Raw genomic sequence first — 20,856 nt, forward strand, 5'->3', positions numbered from 1 at the left:
TTTTGTATTTTGTATTCTGTATGTTTCAGTGCTGTGGGGCAGCAGGTTGTGCTGCAGGTTTAACCTCTGAACGAGGACTGCCCTCCCACCACCTTGTGACAATGTGGGAAGCACTGACCAGCTGGAGTCTCATGAGCCAGTACATGAACTGTACCAGTGGCCACCACCAGCACCGGCTGCCTCGCCAACACTGTCCTTTCTACTGTTTTTTAATTATTTTAAATATGTGTTAAAATATGTTTTTGTGTTTCTTGGTTTGTTTTATGTGGGGAGGAGGGGAATTGGGTGAAACTTTTTTTCTCTTACCTCGATGGGGATGATATCTTTCTCCGTGTCATATCTCCGTCCCCACTGCGGCCTAACACCGTGGAGTGGTGCGGCCGTTCCTGGGGACCAGCCCGGCGCTCCAACCCGCGGACGCTGCGCGGACTTTAACATCGTGCACGGTGGCGCAGCGATAGGGTTGCTGCCTTACAGTGAATGCTGCGCTGGAGACTCGGGTTCGATCCTGACTACGGGCGCCGTCTGTACGGAGTTTGTACGTTCTCCCCGTGACCTGCGTGGGTTTTCTCCGAGATCTTCGGTTTCCTCCCACACTCCAAAGATGTACAGGTTTGTAGGTTAATTGACTGGGTAAATGTAAAAATTGTCCCTAGTGTGTGTAGGATAGTGTTAGTGTGCAGGGATCGCTGGGCGGCGCGGACTCGCTGGGCCAAAGGGCCTTTTTCCACGCTGTATCTCTAAATCTAAAATCTAAATCGTGGAGCTTGCGATCCTTTGCCGAGGATCGACTGTGGAGAGCTCCAACCGCGGGGCCTGCGGACTTTAACACCGTGAAGCCCGCGGTCTCTGGTAAGAGGAGGCCGACTCGGGAGATCCAATGCCGCGGAGAGTGTTTCAACCCTCCCGACGTCGGAGTTTCGATCATCCCAACGTGAGGGCCTCGGACCATCGGCAGCGGCGACCGCGGACGGTTCAACAGCCCCGACCGCGGGTGAACAAAGAGGGAGATGATTGAACTTTATTACCGTCCATCGCAATGAGGAATGTGGAATCCGCTGTGGTGGATGTTTATGTTAAATTTTATTTTATGTGGCTGTGTGTCTTGTTGCTTTTTACTTAGTATGGCTGTATGATAACTGAAATTTCACTGTACCTTAATTGGTACACGTGACAATTAAATTGAATCTTGAATCTTCAAACTACTCTACCAGCAGTCAGCACTAGTGCATTAGCCCTGTCGTACCACATTAGCAGAATAATCCCAATTAATATTATGCTTCATGGAATACCAGATGAAACATAATTTGAATGGTGGGTTGTCAGTGATGCTGAAACTTGTACAGTTTGAGGCATTTTTATCCACTTGACTTTGAACGCTGCTCCTCAGTGGGTTTGTCATGTGATTGATGTTGGCAGTGATCCAACCAGGCACTTGGAGCTTCTTTCATTCCTTTACTTTTTTATTGTCTGTTACGTCTCTTACTGTTACTGTTTCTGTTTTATTCCTCTCTGTCCATCTATCCACCTCCCCCACTATCCATCACTGCCTTGAAACCTCCCCCACCTCGCTGTCTGGCTGTTTCCCTTTTTTCTCCCCCTCCTCTCTCCCCCTCCTCTCTCCCCCTCCTCTCTCCCCCTCCTCTCTCCCCCTCCTCTCTCCCCCTCCTCTCTCTCCCTCCTCTCTCCCCCTCCTCTCTCCCCCTCCTCTCTCCCCCTCCTCTCTCCCCCTCCTCTCTCCCCCTCCTCTCTCCCCCTCCTCTCTCCCCCTCCTCTCTCCCCCTCCTCTCTCCCCCTCTCTCCCCTCTCTCCCCCTCTCTCCCCTCTTCTCCCTCTCTCTCCCCCTCTCTCCCCCCCCTCTCTCCCCCCTCTCCCCCCCTCTCTCTCTCCCTCTCCTCCCCCCCCCCTTTTCCCTCATGGGTGTAAATCTGCTAACAGTATTATGTTCCACCATGAGCAGGTGGACAGCATTGGCTTTTAGCTGCTGCTTGAAGCATGGCCAGGGTGCCGCTGTGTGTTTGCTTTATCCGAGGTACTTGATACTTTTCAAATGGGAGATGCGTTGAGAAGCAGAGTTTGGGAATGTGGCCAGTTACCTGTCAAGTGGAAGGAGACTTTGCTCAAGACCTGTACCCGATGGGACTTCAGGCACCACCTGCGTATCTGTGCCGATGTGGACATTGGCATGCACTCTGTCTTCTGGAAATGGCTTTGAGCGAACGGGCATCTTTGACATGCTTGACTAGGCTGGACTGTCGGGCTGCCATCTGTCTCTATACGCAGTTTGTTGCTCCAACTGGCTGTGTTTCAGCCACTTGCTGTGAGATCAGAGGATGGGTAACCGCTTGTATTGTTTTAATATGCAATTTATTGTAATATGCTTACAAGCCCAGCCACTGCGAGGCATACACAGTCCTGTGTAACAGCTGTAACTTCAATTTGTAAGTTGTTTTCAATAAAGCAAAAAATAAGTTCGTAATGCCGAGGTGGTATTAGGGCAGGGAATCAAAAATGTGTTCAAGGAGATGCCACCTTGAAGAAGAGTGATCTTGACAGATGTACTAATTGTGGAGTGGTTTTGAAAGCACCAGCTTCCTGATTATGTTGCTGGCCTCGAATCCAGATGTCTGGTCCATTTTAGTTTAGCGATACAGCATGGAACAGGCTCTTGAGTCCACCGAGTCCACGCTGACCATCGATCACCCGTTCACACTAGCATTATATCACTTTCTCATCCATTTCCTACGTTCGGGGCAATTATATTGCAAAACCCTCAGGTGTTTTGGATGTGGGAGAAAACTAGACCGTTGATTTGGAAAATCATGTTCAGATCCCACCGCGTCTCGCAGGAAATTCAAGTGAACCTGAGGAGAAAACTGACTGTATCAAGACTGGTAATCATTAAACTGTTGGATTGTTATAAATGCCCTTGTGGTCAGTGCTGTTTAGTGAAGTAAATCTGTTGTGATATTGCTGGGACTACTTTGTTGTATCCCAAGGACTACTTTGTTTGCCTGTGTAGTAATGTGTATATAAGAGATTGGTGTGATTAGGTGGTCACTCTGGTTCCAGGTGGCCACGGAATAAACAGCCTGGAGTTGAGCTCCAGCATTGTAACCTTTTACACACATGTACTTGTGGTCCATCCAGAGTCTCAACAAAGGACCACGAAGTACAACAAAATCTAGTGAAGTAAAGCCCAACCAACAAGTTACTCCTGATATCCATCTCGGGTTGACAGGCTGTGCTTGGTCGGGATAGTACCGGGTTCGATGCCGGGATGCTAATATTCAGGGACTGTTTCAACAGTGTGGCCGAGAAACACAAATGTGTGATTTGTTGATGACTTGAACTAAGTAGGAATACAAATGATGAAGAGAAGATAGACACAAAATGCTGGAGTAACTCAGTAGGACGGGCAGCATCTCTGGATAAAGGAATGGGTAATGTTCCGGGTCGAGACCCTTCTTCAGACCCATCCTTCAGTTTAAACCAACATCTGCAGTTCCTTGCTACTGTTTAAACCAGCATTTGCAGTTCTTTCCTACAGTTTAAAGCAACATCTGCAGTTACTTCCTACAGTTTAAAGCAACATCTGCAGTTACTTCCTACTGTTTAAACCAGCATCTACATTTCCTTCCTACATTCCTTCTATCCAGAGGTGCTGCCTGTCCTGCTGAGTTAATCCAGCATTTTGTGTGTGTACCTTTAGTTTAAAACAGCATGTGCAGTTCCTAGCTACACAAGTGATGAAGAGGTTGTGCACATGATGAATGGCCAACAATCTGATAGATGGAATACATGTAGAAAAAATGCAAGGTTATTTGCATCAGTAAGGAAAAAAAAAAACTTTTTTTTAATGGTGAGAGGTTTGGAAGTGTTCATATTTAGAGGGAGCTGCCTGTTGTAAACCAGTTACTGAAGGCTGGCCTACAAATGTAGCAGGCATTGAGGGAGGTGCTGGAGGATCCAAGTACCAGAGTAAAGATGTCATGCTACAGTTATCCAGGGCCTTGGTGAGACAAACATGGAGTGTTGGGTCCAATTTTGGAGCCCTGCCCATCTCTGCTTTGAATGCCATGAATGACTGACCTTCCTCAACCATTACTGGATAGACTATTCTAAACATTCGCACACTCCCATCTACCCTCCCTTTGAGTAAAGAAATTATTCCTCGTCTCGGTCCTTAAAAGAAAATATACTTGCAAAGTTAGAGCACAGTGAAGATTCACCAGACCGGTTCCTGGAATGGCAGGTGCTTCAGATCCTGGGGGGACAGGGCTTTCTCCATCGCTGCTCCCACCCTATGGAACTCACTACCCCAAACTATTAGAGACTCCTCCACACTCACCACATTCAAAACATCGCTGAAGTCTCACCTGTTCAGTACTGCCTTCAACCACTGAAGGTCACCTCACCTTCTGTCTCCTTTCTCTGTTCGTTTATTTATTTACTTATTTATCTATTTATTCATTTCCCTATGTTCTCTAAATCTCTGTAAAGCGTCTTTGAGTATATGAAAAGCGCTATATAAATAAAATGCATTATTATTATTATTATTATATGAGGATAGATTGAGTCAGTCAGACCTCTATTCTCCAGAAGAATGGGAGGTAACCTCTTTAACCCACAGTCTTCAAGCTTTCCAGCACAGAAACCGGATTGAAGTGTACAATATTCCTCATGTGCATAACAGGATTTCACCTGAGCTGGGGTCATGATGATTTATAATAAATGGTCGGCCTTTTAGGAGTGAAGCAAGGAAACATTTCGCCAGAGGGTGGTGAATGTTTGGAATTCTCTACCCAGGACGGGCTGATGAGAATCATTTATTGATTGCATTGACAACAGATTGATAAATTTATGCCTGACACAGGAACCAATAAATTTGGGGAGCAGATGGGAAAATAATGTTGAGGTAAAAGTTCAGATCTTATTGCGAGCAGTCTAGGCTTAAGGGTCGAATGTGTTTTCTACTCCTTCCATTGAAGTTCATTGCGGCCGATTCTTACCATTTTCCTTTTCCCTCTCTCTGCAGATGTATCCGTCGCCTACCAAAACGGGTTACCCGTTCTCTCTCTGAATCTACCGTCACGACGAGAGCGTTGCCAGTTTACCCTGCGGCCCATCTCGGACTCTGTTGGGATTTTCCTGAAACAGCTACAGGCGGAGGATAAGGGCATTGACCGAGTCGCCATCTACACTCCAGGTACATCACCAGCCTTGGGAGCTGAACCTGCACGCAGTGTACTGGAATAGTTTTGTTTATTTAGTTTAGTTTAGAGATACTGCGCGGAAACAGGCCCTTCGGCCCACCGAGACCGCGCCGACCAGCGATCCCCGCATATTAACACTATCCTACACACACTGGGGTCAATTTACACTTGTACCAAGCCAATTAACCTATAAACCTGTACGTCTTTGGAGTGTGGGAGGAAACCGAAGATCTCAGGAAAAAAAATCCATGTGGTCATGGGGAGAACGTACAAACTCCATACAGATAGCACCGGTAGTCGAGATCGAACCCGGGTCTCTGGCGCTGCATGCGCGGTTAGGCTGAAACTCCACTGCTGTGCCTCCGTGTCACCCTCTTCAATCGTTACTGAATTAAAGACCATACTGCATCTTTTAAACTGCACGAAAATTAGAACTAAGCACCTCAATTAAAGGTAGTGTTTGAAAGAACAGTACCCTCACTTAATCTTGCCACAAAAAAAATGTTAAAGTATGGAAGTGAAGTTTGGAATGGAAGCGTGAAAGTCTCTTTCCCCTTGTTAATTATTTTGCAGCAGTCCAGGCGACTTTGACGGTGGGAGAGATGTCTCTAAAGCCAACAAGCCTCTCATGTTAGCAAAACGTTTCAATATTAGGAATGGGAAATAGACAGAAGGTGGAGCATTGGAGGGGAAAAAAGATTCAAATTTGTGAATGAAAGAAATTTGGCTGATTATCTTAACAAAAAATTATTTTGAAATTATAGATAGAGCTCTAGGGGCTAGCGGAATCAAGGGATATGGGGAGAAGGCAGGCACGGGTTATTGATTGTGGATGATCAGCCATGATCGCAATGAATGGCGGTGCTGGCTCGAAGGGCCGAATGGCCTCCTCCTGCACCTATTTTCCATGTTTCTATGAAAGTCATCAATTATTAGAATAATAATATTAGAAGCTGAAGGCAAGGTTTAAGCTCTCTTCTGAGGACAAGGCAAGGGGAGATTTCTCTGTCAGAGTCTAAGCTTGCTGTTCAAGCTGCTGTGAGTTATGAACGCGGATTCTAATGTGGTGTTGGAGTATTGATTAGAATACTTCAACAAATCCACGACAATGTTGGAAAGCCCAGTAATTCTTATGGCGAGATCTGTAGTTAATCTGGTTAAAACGACTGAGTCCCTGGTTCTTTGTACTCTCCTTCAGGACACAGCCGCACGACCAAAATAGCAAAATACTGCAGATGTTGAAAATCTGAAATTAAAACTAAAAAAATTGCTATAAATTCTCAGCAGTTTGAGTCTCATCTGAGGAGGAAGAAACAGTGGCTGTTAAAGGGGATACAAGAGATTAGATGTGTTGTAATCTGGATCAAAATTGTTCCCTGAAGGTGGAATCTCATGTGGATAGGGTGGTGAAGAAGGCGTTTGGTATGCTTGCCTTTATAAATCAGAGTATCGAATATAGAAGTTGGGATGTAATGTTGAAATTGTACAGGGCATTGGTGAGGCCGAATCTGGAGTATGGTGTGCAGTTCTGGTCGCCAAATTATAGGAAGGATGTCGACAAAATGGAGAGGGTACAGAGGAGATTTACTAGAATATTGCCTGGGTTTCAGCACTTAAGCCACAGAGAGAGGTTGAACAGGTTGGGTCTTTATTCTTTGGAGCGTAGAAGGTTGAGGGGGGACTTGATAGAGGTTTTTTAAATTTTAAGAGGGACGGACAGAGTTGACGTGGGTAGGCTTTTCCCTTTGAGAGTGGGGAAGATTCCAACAAGGGGACATAACTTCAGAATTAAGGGACAAAAGTTTAGGGGTAACATGAGGGGTAACTTCTTTACTCAGAGGGTGGTGGCTGTGTGGAATGAGCTTCCGGTGGAAGTGGTGGAGGCAGGCTCGATTTTATTATTTAAGAGTAAATTGGATAGGTATATGGATGGGAGGGGATTGGAGGGTTATGGTCTGAGAGCAGGTAGATGAGACTAGGTCAGAGAAAGTGGTCGGCGTGGACTGGTAGGGCCGAACGGGCCTGTTTCCGTGCCGTAATTGTTATATGGTTATATGGTTAAAATATCAACTACTGGATGTGTTCAGTAGGTCAGGCAGCATCTGTAGAGGCAAGGGGATTGTTGACATTTTGGGTTGAGACCCTACATAGGGACTGCATGTTAACCTTGGACAAGAATTATGTTTCTCCTGATCTGATAAGATTTTCTCTTGTAAGATCTGATAAGATTTCCATTTCTACTGTGTAGGAAGGAACTGCAGATGCTGGTTTAAACCGAAGATAGACACAAAATGCTGGAGTAACTCAGGCAGCATCTCTGGAGAGAAGGAATGGGTGACGTTTCTGGTCGAGACCCTTCTTCAGACTTCAGAGACCAGCCTGAAGAAGGGTTTCGACCCGAAACGTCATCCAATCCTTCTCTCCAGAGATGCTGCCTGGTCTGCTGAGTTACTCCAGCATTTTGTGTCTAACCCATTTCTACTGTTGGTCTGTAACTTTGTGGGGCTTTAGGCAAGAGTTTGAGGGCAAAAAGGTTGACATTGATGTGGTGGACCAAAGAACCTGTTTCTGTGCTGTACAACTCTTGATTCTTTCACTCTAATAATTGTAACCTCCTGATGAGAGTGTCGGGGGTTATGGGGAGAAGGCAGGAGAATGGGGTTGAGAGGGAAAGATAGATCAGCCATGATTGAATGGTGGAGTGATGTGGAATGACTAGGTCTGAAGAAGGGTCTCGACCAAAACGTCACCCATTCCTTCTCTCCAGAGATGCTGCCTGTCCCGCTGAGTTACTCCAGCATTTTGTATTTATCGGCAGAGTAGACTTGATGGGCCTGATTCCTCTCCTATCCTCTCCTCTCCTAGTATGAATGCTAGATCCATACTGTAACCACTTTGCTGCCATGGCCTTTGTCTCTCATGCTTGGTTTGGGATGGCGAGGGTGAAAGGCTTGTGCCTGCTGATTATTATTATGCCACCCTGCCAGGCTGCGTGCTCTCAATGTCCCATTTCTGTTCCCTCATGCAGATGGCAATCGAATAGCTGCATCGACAGGAATCGATATTCTACTTCTTGATGACTTCAAGTTAGTGATAAATGATGTAACACACCATGTGCAGCCACCAAAGAGAGGTACGAGATCTGTCCAGGTTCCTTATGGTTGACTTGATTCAACTCATCGCTGGCATTAATCCACATTTAACTCTGCAGCCAGCAACATTAATCACTGGAGAACCTTGCGCTCAGTTTAAGTTGGAATTTTATACTCTTAAACATTAGAAAATATATCGGGTTACCTTGCAGCAGTAGTAATGAACAACATTTTGAAATTCAAGAGTATTCAAGAGTGTTGTATTGTCAAATGTCCCAGATAGAACAATGAAATTCTTACTTGCTGCAGCTGAGATGCGAGTGTGTGGTTGCTATAACAGGAGATGGTTTTTTTTAGATTTAGACAGCGCGGAAATAGGCCCTTCGGCCCACCGGGTCCGCACCGCCCAGCGATCCCCGCACACTAACACTATCCTACACACACTAGGGACAATTTTTTTAAAACATTTGCCCAGTCAATTAACCTACAAACCTGCACGTCTTTGGAGTGTGGGAGGAAACCGAAGATCTCGGAGAAAACCCACGCAGGTCACAGGGAGAACGTACAAACTCCGTACAGACGGCGCCCGTAGTCAGGATCGAACCTGAGTCTCCGGCGCTGCATTCGCTGTAAGGCAGCAACTCTACCACTGCGCCACCGTGCCGCCTATGTGACACAAGTTGCCCAATGTAACTATAAGTAGCATTTTCTTCACTGTAACTATAACTGGATTGCGATAACTAGCATCTCTCCAAATGGGACTCAGCAGGTCAGGCAGCATCTGTGCAAAGAAAGACAGTTCACACATCAGGTCAAAGATCCTTTGTTAGATGTAGGGCCTTCAACCTGTTTCTACTTCGTGGATGCTGCCCGACTAGCCGAGCATTTTCTGTTATAATTTCAGGCTTCCAGAATCTACGAATCTTTATATTTCCATCTAACAGGCTTTTAGTTTAATTGATAACATTAGGTCCACACCTCATCTCTGTGGGAGAGGGTTTAACGTTCTCATCATTTCTTCTGAATTCCCCATTAGATTTTTTTTTGTGATAGTGATAGATTGTTGGTTCTTCACACCTAGATTTACTCCAATCATAACCTTGAAGACGTCAAGGAGGACTGTTGTCCACTTTAAGAGTGGACTAGATCTTTCACTTCAGTGCTGTGGGATGTTTAACTTCTACTCTGCATGATAGAATTGCTGGGCAGAGCCCTGATTGATTATCACATGGGAAAGTAGCATCACGACCAACACCATAGCACTTGCCCAGTAATGCTTCAGTGTCATCCGACACTCTGGGATATGATACAGATATTCCTTGGGGAAAAAAAATCACAAAGTGCTGGAGTAACTCAGCAGGTCAGGCACCATCTCTGGAGAACACCATCTCCGGATCTGCACTCCCTTGTTCCTACACTGGAGTAAACACACGCAGTCACGGGAAGAATTTACAAACTCCGGGTGCTATCTGTACGTTCTCCCCAAGACCGCGTAGGTTTTCTCCGAGATCTTCGGTTTCCTCCCACACTCCAAAGATGTACTGGTTTGTAGGTTAATTGGCTTGGTGTATTTGTAAATTGTCCCTAGTGTGTGCAGGGTAGTGTTAATGTGTGGGGATCGCTGGTCGGTGCGGACTCGGTGGGCTGAAGGGCCTGTTTCCGCGCTGTGTCTCTAAACTAAACTAAACCTATCCAAGTTTTCTAGAGATGCTACCTGACCCCCTGGATTACTCCAGAACTGTGGATCTTTTTTGTAGTAAACTAGTTTTTTTTTTGTAAGTAAACCAGTTCCTTGTTTCTACATTCCTTGAGTGAGTTCTACCAATGTGACTAAACTGGCACAGATACTATTGAACAGTTGTTGGAAAGTTTTAACTACAAAGCTTAAGGCAATTGCCCTTTACTTTATAGTAGAAAAGTGAGAAGCAAATCAACATCTGTGGAAGCTGGAAACCTTAAATCAAAAATAGAAAATACTGGAATTAGTCAGCAGGTTAGGTGCATCTGTGGGAATGGAAACGGTTAATACTTCGGATTGAACACCATTTGAGGGACTGAAAAGGAAACGGGAGGCTTGGTAAGCACCAGGAAAGGGTGGGGAAGGGGGATGTCTCTGGAGGAGACATGTTGTCTGGTCAATAGGAGCAGAGAGAGGGTGAGAACACAGATAAAAGAACATTGACGAAAGGATGTGGGAGTTTCAAAATTGAAGGCAGGAGAACAAGTCCAATGAGTTTGGCGGGGCAAGTTCTCCACTCCCTGAGAGTCTAAAAACCAGCTGAGCTAACATCGCAGATAGAAATGTAGGAAGCAACATCAGATGCTGGTTTACACCGAAGATAGACACAAAATGCTGGAGTAACTCAGCGGTCAGGCAGGCAGGGAGAAAAGGAACAAGTGATGTTTCGGGTCGGGACCCTTGACCCTATGAAGAAAGTCTCGACCCGAAATGCCACCTATTACTTTTCTGCAGAGATGCTGCCTGTCCCGCTGAGTTACTCCAGCATTTTGTGTCTATCACAGATGGATGATAGATACAGATTTAGAAATCAAGTTACCTGAAGATTTAAAATTCAATATCAAGTCCAGAATGTTACAACGTGCCAAATGGCAGATGAGTATTTATTGCCTTTGCCTGTCACTTTAATTCCTCTTCCCGCTCAAACTCACATTTTGACCTATCTTTCTGTGGCCACCTGAACTGTCACAGTGAGGTCCAACACAACCTTGAGGAACTTGTGCGTTATGATGGAAAGCTTGGTCTCTGCAATATTGCTGCGTGGAACACCTGGAAGAAAATCAAGGCATAAGAGTGAAGAGTTGTTGATGAAGGCCTACCTGGGATGGATATATTGGGTCCTCAGGGTGACGAAGGATCCCGACCCGAACCGTCACCTATCCACATATTCCTGAGCTGTTGCCTGACACACTGAGATACTTCAGCACTTTCTGTCTTCTTTTGTAAACCAGCATCTGCTGTTCCCTTTCCCTGCAATAGATACATTAGGTTTCCCCACAGTTTATTTAGTTGACTGTAAATGATAAATTTCAATGTTTTCACAGAGATGCAGTAAGCAAACAGCTCCTTTGGGCCACTAAGGCCACACCATCATTGACCACCCATTTACACTAATCCTACATTAATCCCGCTTTTTTTTCATTCTCCTACATTCCCATTAGGGTTGCCAACTGTCCCGTATTAGCCGGGACATCCCGTAATTTGGGCTAAACTGGTTTGTCCCGTACGGAACCGCCCTTGTCCCGTATTAGGCCTGGGGGGCGCTGTAGGCCCGGACGCTGTAGGCCCCAACGCTGTAGGTCCTGACAGTTTAGGTCCCGACACTCTAGGTTTCCGACATTTTAGCTCCAGACAGTCTAGGTCCAGACAGCCTAGCGGAGGTTGCATAGCAACCCGCCTCCCGGCCTGGGCGGCCACCATTGATGGAGTGGGAGCACGTGGCCGCTGGCTGGATGAGGTCACTTGGGGCGCAGGGGGGTGACATCACCTTGTCCCCTATTTGGGAGTGAGATAGTTGGCAACCCTAATTCCCATCAAATCTCTAAATTCTACCGATCGCCTACAAACTAGGAGCAGCCAATTAACCGGTGTCTTTGGAAATGTGGGAGGAAACGGAGCATCCAGTGGAAATGGCAAACATGTAAACTCCAGAGCAGCCAAGGTCCGGATTGAACCTGGGACTTTGCTGTGGGATTAATGGATTTTTGTTTACTGATTAGCCAGAGGTAGAAAGGCAATTATACTGAAAGAACAAGGTGGCCTGTGGGAATTTTGAGAGGAGATGTGTAATCATTCCATCAAGAATCTATCCAGCCTGAATTGGCAGCATTCATCCAGTGCAGATGTTTAGGGAGGCTGTTCCTCGGTCAGACATGGCTGAGCATAATTTTACATTCTGGAGAGCTGTCATGGGTGGGTGAGACTTGGCGCAAAGCAGGTCCCTGCTTAAACTCACCAGAGGAGCCGTTGTGACCGCTCTGTGCAGGGAGAAACCCCTCCACTGTTGCTCTGCTGTCACCTAGTGTCTGATGGTGGAAATTGTGGACAAGTCAAGTCAAGTCAATTTTATTCGTATAGCACATTTAAAAACAACCCACGTTGACCAAAGTGCTGCACATCTGATTAGGAAAAAAAAAAAAAAAGAAACATACAGTGGCAGGCAGCCAAACACAACGGCGCGGCCATCTTGAACAAAATGTTTAACTAAAGCAGAATGGTGTCCCGCGGCCGCGCCGCACCGGGCGATGGAAGGCCCCGCGGCCACGCCGCACCGGGCGATGGAAGGCCCCGCGGCCGAGCCGCACCGGGCGCTGTTCAGCCCCGCTGCCGAGCCGCACCGGGCGATGGAAGGCCCCGCGGAAGAGACCTAAAAAAAGAAGAAAGATTTCCCCCACCCACACCCCCCCCCCCCCCCCCCACACATACAAGGATCAGAACGGATTCCACTGCCTCTAATGTAGAGCGTCGAGGCAAGTCTAGATTATTGTCATAAATAAACTCGACTTATTGTGTCAATGGTGCTTTATTGTTACATATACCTAGGCACAGAGATTTTGTTTTGACATGCAGTTCAGTAACGTAAGAAAATAACGGCAGATGCTGGTACAAATCGGAGGTATTTATTCACAAAATGCTGGAGTAACTCAGCAGGTCAGGCAGCATCTCAGGAGAGAAGGAATGGGTGACGTTTCAGGGTCTCGACCCAAAATGTCACCCATTCCTTCTCTCCTGAGATGCTGCCTGACCTGCTGAGTTACTCCAGCATTTTATGAATAAATACCTTGCAGTTCAGTAACGATCTACGATACTCCCCTCCAATGCACACTGGTCAACATGATAGGACCTTCAGCAACAGACTGGTTCCACCAAGATGCAGTACAGAATGCCACAGGAGATCCTTTTTCCCTGTGGCTCTCAAACTGTACAACTCCTCTCCCTTCTGTCATGGGGTAGACTGAACCCTCATGCCCCACCCACCCCCAATCTTTACACATCCCCAATCCTTTCCACTCGTCACTTTAATTTCATGTTTTATGACTGTAGGCAGACCAGTTTCCCTCCTGGGATAAATAAAGTTCTATCGTATCATATTGTACATTAGGCACAATCATACTTAAGTAGACAAAATGGTGAAGTACATGCCCATTAGGGGTGCCAACTATCTCACTCACAAATAAGGGACAAGGTGACATCACCGCCACGTGACCTCACCCAGCCAGTAGCCACGTGCTCCCGCTTCACCAATGGCGACCGCCTGGGCCAGGAGGCGGGTTGCTACGCTACCTCCATTAGACGGCGCCCGGCCTCCGGACCTACACTGTCCGGACCTAGAGCGGTCCCCAGTCCCTCACTGTCCAGACCTACGGCGTCCGGGCGTACAGCCCTCCCACCCCGGGCCTAATACGGGACAAACCAATTTAGCCCAAAATAGGGGATGTCCTGGCTAATACGGGGCAGTTGTCAACCCTAATGCCCGTCCATTCCTTTCACTTCACCTGCCACCCACCTACACAGCCGATCAATAAGCATGTATTTCTTGTTAAATTTTGCAGAGAAGCTGAGTCATGAAGATGCAACATCAATGAATGATGTTAAAATCCTCGTCCAGCATCTCTTCACCACCCTGCGCGTTGAGGAGCACCAGCTGAAAAAGGAACAGGAACTGAAGAAGCGTGTGGAGGAGCTCAACGCTCAGATTGAACCATTTGAGAAAGTGAGTGACCTCCTGCATCACATGTGGGCAAACAACTATTAAACTCCATGGTCAGATATGAGGCTTTGCCTAAAGTGTCATAGTGGGTGGCAACATTAGAATTAGAGCTATGTAGAACAAGAATAATGCAGTGATCATGGGTGAGTCTAACCTGGTTGAATCCTATTTGCTTTAATTAAGATGTAGGGCTGCATGGTGGCACAGCGGCAGAGTTGCTGCCTTACAGCGCCATAGTCCCGGGTTCGATCCTGACTACGGGCACTGTCTGTACAGAGTTTGTACCTTCTCCCCGTGACCCACGTGGGTTTTCTCCGGGAGCTCCGGTTTCCTCCCACACTCCAAAATGGTACAGGCTTGTAGGTTAATTGGGTTGGTATAATTGTAAAATCTGTCCCTAGTGTAAGATAGTGTTAATGAGCGGGGATCGCTAGTTGGCGTGGACTCAGTGGGCTGAAGGGCTTGTAACCGTGCTGTATCTTTTAAACTGAACTAGATTGAGGGTCAGGATGAATCCTGAACTTCTGCTGAGTTCCCTTTTGTCTGTACAATTATTTGATTAGATGCAGTAAGTCCTTTTGCCTGTTATGCAGTGGATGAAATCGCTCACTAAAGTTCTCTCGGGAAGGTGGATTCACCCTTGTACACAAAAAGCTCTCATTCCCGGTCTCCCATTTTACCCTGGATAGGTAGACACAAAAAGCTGGATAGACACAAAAAGACTCCAGTCTGAAGAAGGATCTCGACCCGAAACGTCACCCATTCCTTGTCTCCAGAGATGCTTCCTGTCCCGCTGAGCTACTCCAGCTTTTTGTGTCTGCCTTCGGTTTAAACCAGCATCTGCAGTTCCTTCCTACACACTTCCCATTTTACTCTTGCAGGTCAAGTTGGAGTTGGACAGGAAGGCGGAGAAGCAGTCGACCTGGGTGCTCTGGGGCGGCATGGCCTTCATGGCCACACAGTTCGGAATCCTGGCTCGCCTCACCTGGTGGGAATATTCCTGGGACATAATGGAACCGGTCACCTACTTTATCACTTACGGCAGTGCCATGGCGATGTATGCATATTTTGTCATGACGCGGCAGGTAGGATCAAGCCCTGTGAGGCATCTTTGATTGTTCACCTTGCCAGGCTTAACCTGCAGCAAAATGTAATCCCAGCAGTCTTTTGGAAAATATCATATCATATATCATCATATATATACAGCGCGGAAACAGGCCTTTTCGGCCCACCAAGTCCGCGCCGCCCAGCGATCCCCGCACATTAACACTATCCTACACCCACTAGGGACAATTTTTTACATTTACCCAGTCAATTAACCTACATACCTGTACGTCTTTGGAGTAGTGAGGGATCTCGCATCCAGGTACAGGTGGTTTGACCCATCTGCTCCATGTCTCCACCCAACTCACGGCATCTGCAGATCTGATTGAACTATTCCTCAGGGCGTTGGGGGTCATTTCTTTTCCTTAAAAAAGAGGCAGTGGAGGTAAACATCTTTCACTGCCGGGACTTGCTTTTGTAGGTCAGTTCCAATTTAGGTTGGCCGTAGCTCATGTGATCTTTCTATCATTGTAACTGAGCTGGAATTTAGGAGATTGAGGGGGGATCTTATAGAAACTTACAAAATTCTTAAGGGGTTGGACAGGCTAGATGCAGGAAGATTGTTCCCGATGATGGGGGAGTCCAGAACAAGGGGTCACAGTTTAAGGATAAGGGGGAAGTCTTTTAGGGCCGAGATGAGAACGTTTTTTTTCACACAGAGAGTGGTGAATCTGTGGAATTCTCTGCCACAGAAGGTAGTTGAGGCCAGTTCATTGGCTATATTTAAGAGGGAGTTAGATGTGGCCCTTGTGGCTAAAGGGATCAGGGGGTATGGAGAGAAGGCAGGTACGGGATACTGAGTTGGATGATCAGCCATGATCATATTGAATGGCGGTGCAGGCTCGTAAGGGCCGAATGGCCTACTCCTGCACCTATTTTCTATGTTTCTATGAGCTGTAAGTGGCAGCATAGATCAATGTAACGTGGAAAAAAGATAGACACAAAATGCTGGAGTAACTCAGCGGGACAGGCAGCATCTCTGGAGAGACAGAGTGGGTGATGTTTTGGGTTGAGGCCCTTCTTCAGACATGGAAAAAGGCCCTTTGGCCCATCTTGCTCAACTGAGCTTGCCCCATTTTCCATCAAAATTTCCCCATCTATGTACCTGTTTAAGCATCTTTTAAATGTTGGAATTATACCTCCCTCTACATCTTCCTTTGGCAGCTTGTTCCATGTCCCCACCAGCTTCTGTAGAATGGTTGTCCCTCAGTAGCCTTTTCATTTTTCCCCTCTCATCTTCAACCTGTGCCCTCTAGCTTTAGACTCTCCTACTCAGGGGAAAATACTGTGGCTGTTTATCTTATCTATGGTCCTCATGATTTTACAAACCTCTACAAGGTCATGCCTCAGTAATGGATGGCCCATGCTCCCTGAGGTGCCTTAACTGGAAGGTATGGAGTTTTTGTGAGTTGTGCACCTTACATACTTGATCTACCGTTCTCTCCTTAACATTATTTGATCACCCTTCACACAGATACCTCGCTGGAATATCTGTACCTGGGCAGAAAGTGGGTCTTGTTACATAAACCATTGATGTAAAAAGACCATTCCAATAACCCAAGAAGTTCGGCGTTGTCCTTTGAGGAGATTGACAATTTAAAACACTATCTATTGACAAGACGTGCTGGAGGAACACAATGAGTCAGGCAGCATCTGTGGAGGAAATGGACAGACAACCCGAAACACTGTCTATCCATCCCCTCCACAGACGTTGCCAGACCCAATGTGTTCCTCCAGCACTTTGCATTTTGCTCAAGGTTCCAGCATCTGCAGTTTCTTGAGTCCCTATTTATCGACAACACCAATCAACCATTGAGTGACGTATGGGTTAGATAATGTTTCCTTTAAGTGGTTTAGCATACAACAAAGTCTGTTTTCTCAGACACCAATCCAGTTATCGACTGGCAAGAGCAAAAGATACAGAAACCCTTTCCAATAACAACAGTAAGGTAGTTTCCCCAGAAAAAAATATGCAAAGAATGAAATGTAATTGTAGGTAAATTGGGTGCACAAAATTAACCACATCTGGTGCAAGTAACAGATTATAAGGGGAGTTTGTTGCCTAAATGTTGGACTTGACCTGGTTATAGCATTGTCACTATGTGCAGCCATCTAAAAATAGTGAGATTTCCTGAAAATGTAATAGATTCTACACAAATGCAAATTGATTTTTGGCATGTGGGTAATGGTTGAATCGGTTCAGCAATCACCAGCTCCCCATTATCCACAACATTTGCTACTTTGGAGATCTGTGATTTGTACTCGTACATTTTTACCACGCAATACCTTTCCACTTTCTCCACTTACAGTATTCCCTTGGGAATACTGCAATATCTTGGAGTTCAAGTCATTTGAGCTTGTGATGGGTTGAGGAGGAATGCTGGTTGCTGGGATTTTACTCACATGCCCCAGTGTAAGTGATAGCTGCAGAATGAGGCCATTCGGCCTATCAATACTCTGCCATTCAATCGTGGCTGACCTATCTCTCCCGCCTCATCCCAAGTTAGGAAAAGGGGACGTACAACGAGATCTGGGTGTCCTAGTGCATCAGTCACTGAAAGGAAGCATGCAGGTACAGCAGGCAGTGAAGAAAGCCAATGGAATGTTGGTCTTCATAACAAGAGGAGTTGCGTACAGGAGCAAAGAGGTCCTTCTGCAGTTGTACAGGGCCCTAGTGAGACCGCACCCGGAGTACTGTGTGCAGTTTTGGTCTCCAAATTTGAGGAAGGATATTCTTGCTATTGAGGGCGTGCAGCGTGGGTTTACTAGGTTAATTCCCGGAATGGCGGGACTGTCATATGTTGAAAGACTGGAGCGACTAGGCTTGTATACACTGGAATTTAGAAGGATGAGAGGAGATCTTATCGAAACGTATGATTATTAAGGGGTTGGACACGTTAGAGGCAGGAAACATGTTCCCAATGTTGGGGGAGTCCAGAACCAGGGGGCACAGTTTAAGACTAAGGGGTAGGCCATTTAGAACGGAGATGAGGAATAACTTTTTCAGTCAGAGAGTTGTGAATCTGTGGAATTCTCTGCCTCAGAAGGCAGTGGAGGCCAATTCTCTGAATGCATTCAAGAGAGAGCTAGATAAAGCTCTTAAGGATATGGGGAGTCAGGGTGTATGGGAAGAAGGCAGGAACGGGGTACTGATTGAGAATGATCAGCCATGATCACATTGAATGGCGGTGCTGGCTCGAAGGGCCGAATGGCCTACTCCTGCACCTATTGTCTATTGTCTATTCTCCTGCCTTCTCCCCATTACCCCCGAAACCTTTCATTTTTGTCAACGCCACAAAAGGAACACCGTTGTCATATTGTGAAACAGCTAAGTTGAACAATGTATACTCGTTAGATCTTTGCGAAATATTACAATTCTGTAAAAGCCAGCTGTTTGACCCATTGTGTCATTGCCTGCTTTATGATGTTATTCGCCACAGCCCCATCATTTTATTACCTGCTGGTGTTTGTTCAGCTCTGTTCTGAGATTTATTATCGGATCAGCTTCCACTGATCTTAGCCTCCCAGATCACAAAACTTTAAACAAAATGATTTCACATTTCACCTTTTCGTTCATTAGCCAATTACACCAGTAATTTCTGTTTACAATCCTACCTACTGATTTATAGACTGCCTGTTTCTCTGTGCCTCGACTGACATTTCTTCCCCATCTCTCCACAGGAGTACATTTACCCTGACGCCAGAGACAGACAATACTTGAATTTCTTCCACAAAGGAGCCAAAAAGACGAAATTTGACATTGAAACATACAACAGACTCAAGGACGCCATTGCTCAGGTAAAGTAGAGGTTGCTGTAGAAACCAATTTTCAGTTCGATTTCAATTCAATGGTGTGTTTGTGTGTGTCTGCCACAATGCTGTACGCACAGCAGCAGATGACTCGATGCACCAGACAAATGGACTATAGAAAATACGTGCAGGAGGAGGCCATGTGGCCCTTCGAGCCAGCACCATACCTCACAGTGTTAGCTGGAGTGGTGGCCATGTGTACATTCACTGTAGTTGGGAGGATAAGCTTGAGGCAGCAGTACAGAGCACTCTTAGCAAAGGATCTTCCCGTTTCTACACTGACGTCCTTGGCCAGAGTAAGACAACGTGCTAACTGGAGCGATTGGGGCTCATTCTCAGCTTGGGGAGCTCACAACACAGTGATATGAACATTGAATTTCCCATTTTCGAGTAATACTCCATCCCCTGTTCTCACCCAGGTGTGTACACATTCATCCTACAGCCCCAGTCACCTGGCTCCTTTCCCCTCTGTAATCTCTCATCCCAGTCCCACTTTTCCCTTTTATCCCCACTCTTTCCCTTCCCCTTCCACTCGTATCTCTCCCCTCAGCTTTACTTTCCACTCTATTCATGTCAATGTTATCTCCCTTATCATGAGGTTTTTTTTTTCAGTTCTGCAAAAACCTTAGATGCTGGTCCTTATCGAATGTCTTTTGAAAATCGTAGCACATTCATCGTAGCACATTTATCCACAACGTCTGCTACTTTGGAGAACTTCAATACATTGGGTACACATGGCATCCATTTTGTGACACCGTGTTAACTTGGTGCTTAAATACGGTTAACAATTCTTTAAAAAACTTGATGGTTCTTTGCTGTGATTATTAAACATGTATCACGAGGAGGGTTTGGGCCAGGTTTTCAAAAGCTTGCATCCTGACTTGAAAGAACACTGAATTTTGAGGGTTGAAGACTGCAAGAGGATTACACAGGAAGGCCATGCTGATAGTGGGAGCTTGAAACGAGGGAGAGCATCGAGGTGTCGCTGGTCCAAAGGCAGAAAGCACAGTGGTGATGGGCCCACATAATGGATCAAAAAAACAAGACCCGGAGCATATTGGGATATCTAGAAGTCATTGATGTCTATTGATATCTGGAAGTCAATAAACAATAGACAATAGGTGCAGGAGGAGGCCATTTGGCCTTTCGAGCCAGCACCACCATTCAATGTGATCATGGCTGATCATTCTCAATCAGTACCCCGTTCCTGCCTTCTCCCCATACCCCCTGACTCCGCTATCCTTAAGAGCTCTATCTAGTTCTCTCTTGAATGCATTCAGAGAATTGGCCTCCACTGCCTTCTGAGGCAGAGAATTCCACAGATTTACAACTCTCTGACTGAAAAAGTTATTTACAACTCTGACTGAAAAAGTTGTAGATGAGGATAGGCTGGGTGTAAGTGGACTTGGACAATGTAATAGCGTTTTAGAGTGAAACGGAACTATGATCTGAAGCTTAAATTTGGTTTGTAAATGGATTTGGTCAGAGAGAGATGGCGAGAAAGATGTTACTGGACATGGAGTTTGTGATGGGGGATCAACATTCATGCTTTCAATCTTCTCATTATCAAGTTGGAAGGAGTTTCATTTTATCCAGAATATGTGCAGAATAAAGGAAATAGTTACCATGAAGGGATTGGGAGAATTTAATTTGGGACTCTGGTACATCCAGGGTTGGCAAAGGGATTATATATTTGTAACTTTCTTTCAATGGCATTGATTGGATTTAACAGAGCAGCAGGGAGGGTTTTAGTTTTTCAGGAATGGCTTTGTCCAGAGAGATTTAAATATGGGTGGCATGGTGACGCAGCGGTAGAGTTGCTGCCTTACAGCGCCAGAGACCTGGGTTAGATCCTGATTAAGGGTGCTGTCTGTAAGGAGTTTGTACGTTCTCCCCGTGACCTGC

At 46.1% G+C, this 20,856-nt stretch overlaps 1 protein-coding gene across 2 annotated transcripts in view; it reads left to right on the forward strand.

Moving 5' to 3' along the window:
• The window catches only part of mcu (mitochondrial calcium uniporter), a 132,373-nt gene that overhangs the window by 108,574 nt on the left and 2,943 nt on the right, over nucleotides 1-20,856 (forward strand). For both annotated transcript variants that reach the window (XM_078428458.1, XM_078428459.1), the window contains 5 exons: nucleotides 5,039-5,209; nucleotides 8,245-8,349; nucleotides 13,880-14,040; nucleotides 14,919-15,122; nucleotides 18,823-18,939. In XM_078428458.1, coding sequence (XP_078284584.1) covers nucleotides 5,039-5,209; nucleotides 8,245-8,349; nucleotides 13,880-14,040; nucleotides 14,919-15,122; nucleotides 18,823-18,939 — 758 coding nt within the window. The remainder of the gene's footprint in view (nucleotides 1-5,038; nucleotides 5,210-8,244; nucleotides 8,350-13,879; nucleotides 14,041-14,918; nucleotides 15,123-18,822; nucleotides 18,940-20,856) is intronic.

This window comes from Rhinoraja longicauda, chromosome 35, assembly GCF_053455715.1.
Source record: "Rhinoraja longicauda isolate Sanriku21f chromosome 35, sRhiLon1.1, whole genome shotgun sequence".
Taxonomy (NCBI): domain Eukaryota; kingdom Metazoa; phylum Chordata; class Chondrichthyes; order Rajiformes; family Arhynchobatidae; genus Rhinoraja; species Rhinoraja longicauda.